The sequence below is a fragment of the Sinocyclocheilus rhinocerous genome, unplaced genomic scaffold (genome assembly GCF_001515625.1).
Source record: "Sinocyclocheilus rhinocerous isolate Xijiao unplaced genomic scaffold, SAMN03320098_v1.1 scaffold680, whole genome shotgun sequence".
Taxonomy (NCBI): Eukaryota; Metazoa; Chordata; class Actinopteri; order Cypriniformes; family Cyprinidae; genus Sinocyclocheilus; species Sinocyclocheilus rhinocerous.
The window spans coordinates 140300-147552 of record NW_015637539.1 but is presented as its reverse complement, the minus strand read 5'-3'; the positions used below and the strand labels follow the sequence as shown (position 1 = coordinate 147552).

The 7253-nt window shown below is 35.4% G+C and overlaps 1 protein-coding gene across 1 annotated transcript in view; it reads right to left on the bottom strand.

Annotated features, from left to right (window-relative positions):
* The window catches only part of LOC107749000 (adhesion G protein-coupled receptor L3), a 170676-nt gene that overhangs the window by 51298 nt on the left and 112125 nt on the right, over positions 1 to 7253 (bottom strand). The window contains exon 8 of the mRNA XM_016564038.1: positions 5018 to 5201. Within this exon, the coding sequence (XP_016419524.1) occupies positions 5018 to 5201 (184 nt within the window). The remainder of the gene's footprint in view (positions 1 to 5017; positions 5202 to 7253) is intronic.

Genomic DNA, 7253 nt, shown 5'->3' with positions numbered 1-7253 from the left:
ATTAGGACATTAAGTAAAGATCATGTTTCATAAGGATATTTTGTAAATTTCCTACCGTAAATATATCAAAACTTAATGTTTAATTAGTAATATGCGTTGCTAAGAACTTCATTTGGACAACTTTAAAGGTGATTTTCTCAATACTTTGATTTTTTTGCACCCTCAGATTCCAGATTTTCAAATAGTTGTATCTCGGCCAAATATTGTCTCAATCCTAACAAACCATACATCAATGGAAAGCTTATTTATTCAGCTTTGAGATGATGTATGAATCTCAATTTCAAAAAATTTACCCTTATGACTGGTTTTGTGGTCCAGGGTCACATATGTGCTCCATCGCACTTGTGTACTATTTTCCAATCTTCTGAGTTCATACAAGCATTTTGTGTGAAGAATTTAAATCGTTATTCACTGAAAATCTTGACTGACATGTCTTTTTAGTGTTCATGAAAATGGTCGTAATGTCCGAATCATGAACAGATTTTTTTTTTCAATTCATCATTGAATCTGAATGATTGAATCACTAATCAAACTGATACAGTTCTTAAGGTCTCAGGTTCTGATTACAGATTATTCATTTGATGATTTGACTCGATCTGGATCGTTTAGTTCTTCCAAACTCATCTCAGTTGTTCCCATAGCAACAGGTCTCTAAGGCCAAACTTACTTGGAAACAGGTTTATCTGACGTAAACAGGATTGAATTGCTGCTATGTCAGTGGAGGTAATACTTGAAGTCTGTCACAGCTGCTGCTCCTGTCTGTTCACATTGGCCACTTTTATACTTCTTTTTATACATTTTCTCTTTCATGCTCATTCATGACAGTAGTTGAACCGAAAGAACAACTTTGAGAACGCACATTTTAAAATGCAACGATGCACGACATGGAGTTCGCGTGGAAGCGTTCGCGTCACATACTTGCGTAGAGTCTGCGGTTTTAAAAAGAGTTCAAACGGAGAATGAAACTCCTGCTGTGCTGTTTGGACATATCGAAGCATCTCGCGCTGCCTGAGATTTCAACAGTGATTCAAGCGCAGCTCTCTAATCAAAGCATGAATGCATTGACTCACTGCATCAGCGCCAGGCCTGCAGCATCATTTCGGGCGTTCATAAACATGCTTTCAGAGAACCTGAAAAGAAGTCAGCCGCAAAATCCCCCAGCATTTACACAAACACTTATCAAACCAAAATTAGCATTAAAAATCCCAAAGGAGACTCATTCAGCGGCGGGGCGGCGCGGGCCTGCTTTCCACCGCTGCAGGTATTCGCCATCGACAGGACAAAGGAGAGCGATAAAGAGCGGTGGGCATACAACTATAGCTTGCAGGAAATACTTTTTCATTCTCCCAGCGTCACTGTGAAAAGCTTAAGACTGGCAGAGATGCTGTTGTGCCTCGAGACAAATCAAAAGCCGGTTTAAATAACACGTTAATCACCCAAAATCTGCTCGCCAGATTATGAGCGTGAGGACAAACACACTCTCCATCAAACAGAGAGAAATCTAAATACAAAGGCGTGCCGTTTTCTTTTAAAGCACATTATATTAAACCTATGGAGGAGGATAACAACCACTTCAGGGTAAGTTGGCAAAAGATGAGCATTCGTCCTCACACACAAACAGGCTTTTATTTCCCCGAACGACTGTGTCATCAACACTAACATCAGATGGCAATGCCGCTAATCCTCTCTCGATTCTCCACATGGTGCGATGTTGGCGCTCTGCGTCCCCTTAAAGCAAACTGTATGACTGTCTGAAAAGGAGATAATCTGAGGAACATTCAGGGGGGTGTTGAGCTTCAAAATGAATCAAAAACAGAATAAAGCTAGCTTATATGATGGTCCAAGTCTTCTGGAGTCGTATGATGGCTTTGTGTGAGCACAAGGCCAAGCCATTAATGTTTGTGTGCATTCAAACATACAACCCAGGACCATTGGGAAAATGCACCTGTGGCAACATTTCTGAAACATTATATAATGTTGCGTCTTGCAGTTTCAAAGTGAAATGTCCATTAAGTGGCGCTAAAAACACGTTCAGTTTTCTCTGGCAATGTTTCACGTTGGTTGTTTGGAAATAAAATGTCCGGTGAGTGGCACTGTAAGGTCAATACTCTATTGTGTATGAAACTAATGTACTATCTACTCTAAACCTAACCGATAAGAGTTAACAAAAGCAAACATGTGATAAAAACACATTTGTTGAAGCACCAATGTCATTTAAGCTTGTTTCTACAAGTCTTTTAAGCTCTTCTATCGTGACTCGTGTTTCATGGGACTCGTTGCATCTCAAATGCAATGCTGTACCGGGTGCGCTACCGAGCAAGTTTACTACATCAGAAAAGCCATTTATATTGAGCTGGTTATGTGATGCAAACGTCAAAATGCTTGCATCGCGCCACGTAAACATAAAACCATGTCTGCATTTGTGATCAGAGAAACGACAAACAGCAAGCACTACGGAAGGACATGTGACGACTGTGTTTGTAAATGTGTTTTTTCCTAAGTCTTGGTTGCAAACAGTACTTAAGATGCATTTGGCCAAGTTTAACATCAAACGTCATTGGATTTTGTTTGTGTCGGATGAATAATTCTTGTACACTGCAAAAATTATTTTTCTAAAGTTTTGAAGTTAACATAACAGATTATTAGAGTGCGTCTTAAAATAAAATAGTATGTTGCCTTGCTACTTCAAAAGTTCATGTTTATTCAATGTCTCACTTGCCGTTTCTTTGTAATTATTAGTGAATTTCTGAGTGAAAACCTGTTTCTATAGCGTATTTATGGAAAACAGCATTTCCTTGCGTGTTCCACGGAAGAAAGAGATTAATATGGCTTTGAAATGACACAAGAGTGTGTAAACTTTTCAATTCCGGCTGATCTATTCCTTTAACTGAAGGCTGCTTTTCGGCTCGCCGGTGTCAGTGACGGACTCAGCGGCCCCACGGGCCAAACAAAGCGTATAACGCTGCAAACTAACCCCATCAAACAGGGCCTGAAGGTCTGCTAAAGGTGTCAGAGCCTGCAGATTAATCGACGCGCAGCACGGAGGATATAAAATAACCCTCGTAAAAAGTTTGTTGGAGGGACTCCCTCCCCCCGCGGAGCTGAGCTCCGGATCCCTTAATATCAGGATAAATCGCATGCCAGACACGATAAATTCTGTTTTATTAATTCCCAAAATGCGACCATCTCCACAGAGAGACGGCGGACCTACATTCTGGAGTTTCCATGGCAGCCAGTCCGCCTTAAATCCCCATCTTTAGGAACGGGAGATGCATCCGCTTTCATCCCAGAGGAATATACACACAGCACACAACAGCCTGATCTCGGGAATGCTGACATTCACACTGTGATATTCGCAAACAGATGCGAGCGGGACAGAAAACCGTGGGCGTCCTCAAAACGTCTCGTCCCATTCCTCTGCGGGCTGAGAAACGCGTCGTAAATGACACTAAATTATCGCTCGGAGCTTATGCTCACTCAGCCTTTCGTTGAAAAACGCTTAATTACGCCTTCCAGTGAATGAAATAACACGATTCACAATCATAAAGGAGTCAAATGCGGCGCTGATATGAGGTTATCTGTGATGAAAGCAGGTTTATCGGTGGGATTCAGGGCCGCTCGGGTTCATGGACGCCGCTGATAGCCGGGATTTGCCGACTTCTGGCAACACGATCAGAATCAAAAACACAAGGTCTGACGCTTTCCATGGATAAGGCACGCTCTGGTGTCACTTATACCTTTTTTTTTTACGCATCAGAGGAACAAATCCCATGTATTTTGTTGTAACACCCTGGAAGTGATAATTTGGAAGACAAGAAACATTTCATATTCTTAGTTTTTACACAAACTGTAGCGGTGACAGCATTCAAGGCTCAACCATTCAAACCTCTTAGAAGGGTTGACAGCAACAAAATAATCAAGCTATTTTTTTCTCTAATTTTTGAGAAATATAAATGCTAAAATGATCAAGCAATTTGTTTTTTTTGTAATGTATGAGAAATATAAATGACTAAATAAAGTATTTTTTTCTGTAATTTATGGAAAATGTAAATGACAAAAATGATCAAGCAATTCTTGTCTGTAATGTATAAGTAGAAATGACAATGATCAAGATTTTTTTTTTTTTTTGCAATTTTTGAAATATAAATTTATATATACTAAAATGATTAGGCAAATACTTTTTCCATAATTTATGAGAAATATAAATGACAAAATAATCAAGCATTTTTTTTCTGTAATTTATGAGATGTATAAATGACAATGATCAAGATTTTAATATATACACAGGTGCATCTCAATAAATTAGAATGTCGTGGAAAAGTTCATTTATTTCAGTAATTCAGCTCAAATTGTGAAACTCGTGTATTAAATAAATTCATTGCACACAGACTGAAGTAGTTTAAGTCTTTGGTTCTTTTAATTGTGATGATTTTGGCTCACATTTAACAAAAACCCACCAATTCACTATCTCAACAAATTAGAATATGGTGACATGCCAATCAGCTAATCATGTTTTTTTTTTTTTTCTGTAATTTATGGAATATATAAATGACAAAATGATCCAGCAAATATTTATTTTCTGTAATTCATGAGAAATATGAATGACAAAATATCAAGCCATTTTTTCTGTAATCTCAGTGAAATGTAAATGACAAAAAAAGTACTTTATACTTTATGAGCATTTAATGACAAAATAATCAAGCAATCTTTTTTTTTCTCTTGTAATTTGTAAGAAATATAAATGGGAAAAATATCAAGCTTTTTTTTTTCCCAAGAGAAATGCAAATTGTAAAGCAGCTCTTATAATCTTTGGCTGACAATTCATATTTTCTGAAGGTTAAGCACCTTGTTTCTGACTCTTATCTGTGGGAAGAGAACACACTCCAACCGATGATGAGAAGATAGATGTATGATTTCATGTCATCTGCTGTTGTTGGACGCTAGCGACGGCAAGGTCAAGTGTTCGACTGATGATGAATGCATGAACAGCATCCACTGAATACACTGAAAGACTCACGGATGTTTTCGGTGTTTTCCTGCACGACGTCGGTCTTCAGCAGGTTGTCTGCGAGCACGAAGGCACCCTGCTCGACGGTGTCCAGCAGCATGGTGGCGGCGCGCAGCTGATCTCCGCTCGACAGCTCCATCCACGCCGTCCGCGCCTGCGGCTGCAGCAGGTTATTCACCGTCTCCACCATCGCCTGCCGCGGAAAACAGCGTCAGCATTCAGACGCAGCAAGCACAAAACCTGCTAACATCCTTACAACAGCTACTGACAGAAGCATGCAGAGAGCTCTTCAGAATCAGTGCAGTGCAATAAACACAAACAGTTCTGATGGATGGATCAGGAGTTCATACACAGACTTAGCGAATGAGACCCAATGACAGGAAAAGTCATGAAAAAGCATTGGTCAAAAGATGCGAACCTTTATATGGACCCACGTCCAAAACACTGGTAATGACATGACAGATGGTCACAACACACGATCAAGCAAATATTTCTTCCCGTAATTTATGAGAAATATAAATGACAAAATGATCAAGCAAGCAGGTTTTATTTTTCTGTCATTTATGAGAAATGCACATAAAATGATCGAGCAAATATTGTTTTTCTTTCTGTAAATTATAAGAAATATATATGATAAAAATTATCAAGCAAACAAGTTTTTTTCTGTAATGGGACATAGTAACGATTCATTTTAGTAATTTCTGAGAAATATAAATGACAAAATGATTGAGAAATATTTGTTTTCTGTAATTTATGAGAAATATAAACGACAAAATGATCAGGCAAATATACATTTTTGGGATTTCGGAAAAAAAAAAAAAAATTTACAATGATCAAGCAAATAATTGTTCTGTATTTTATTTGAAATATAAATAACAATGATCATGCTTTTTTTTTAATGAGAAATATAAATAACAATGATCATGCATTTTTTTATTTTATGAGAAATATAAATAACAATGATCATGCATTTTTTTATGAGAAATATAAATAACAATGATCATGCATTTTTTTATTTTATGAGAAATATAAGTGACAAAATATGATAAAAATTATCAAGCAAACAAGTTTTTTTCTGTAATGGGACATAGTAACGATTCATTTTAGTAATTTCTGAGAAATATAAATGAAAAAATGATTGAGAAATATTTGTTTTCTGTAATTTATGAGAAATAAAAACGACAAAATGATCAGGCAAATATACATTTTTGGGATTTCGGAAAAAAAAAAAAAAAATTACAATGATCAAGCAAATAATTGTTCTGTATTTTATTTGAAATATAAATAACAATGATCATGCTTTTTTTTTTTATGAGAAATATAAATAACAATGATCATGCATTTTTTTATTTTATGAGAAATATAAATAACAATGATCATGCATTTTTTTATGAGAAATATAAATAACAATGATCATGCATTTTTTTATTTTATGAGAAATATAAGTGACAAAATGATCAACCAAATATTTTTTTCTGTAATTTATGAGAAATATAAATTACAATGATCAAGCAATTTTTATTTTATTTTATGAGAAATATAAGTGACAAAATGATCAAGCAAATACGTTTTCTGTATTTTATGAGAAATATAAATAACAATGATCATGCATTTTTTATGAGAATTATAAGTGACAAAATTATCAACCAAATATTTTTTTCTGTAATTTATGAGAAATATAAATAAAAATGAACAAGCAAATTTTTTTTTCAAAATTATCAAACATTGTTTTTTTTATTTCTTTTTATAAGAAATAAATGGCAATGATCAAGAAAATATTGCCTCCTGTTTTATTTATTTATTTTTTTTATGAGGAATAAATATAACATCATGATCAACAAATATGTTTTTCTGTAATTTAAGAGAAATATAAATAACTAAATGATCAAGCAAATATGTCCTATTGACCTCCTTGACTATTAACCTTTACAAAGGTTGACAATTAACATTTTCTGAAGGTTAAAATAAAATAATAAAATAAAATATTGTTTCAGACCCTATTTTGTACTTTTTCTTAGAAAGTGCCACTCACAGACTACAAAACAAAACAAAATATATATAATATATCTGTCAAATTTGTGTGAACACACACTTAACGAATGAGATCCAATGACTAAAAAAGTTATGAAAATTAATTGATCAAAAGATGTGAACCTTCATTACCATGAAACCACGTCCAAAACACTGTTATAACATGACAGATGGTCACAACACACACACACACACACACACAATCTCACACACA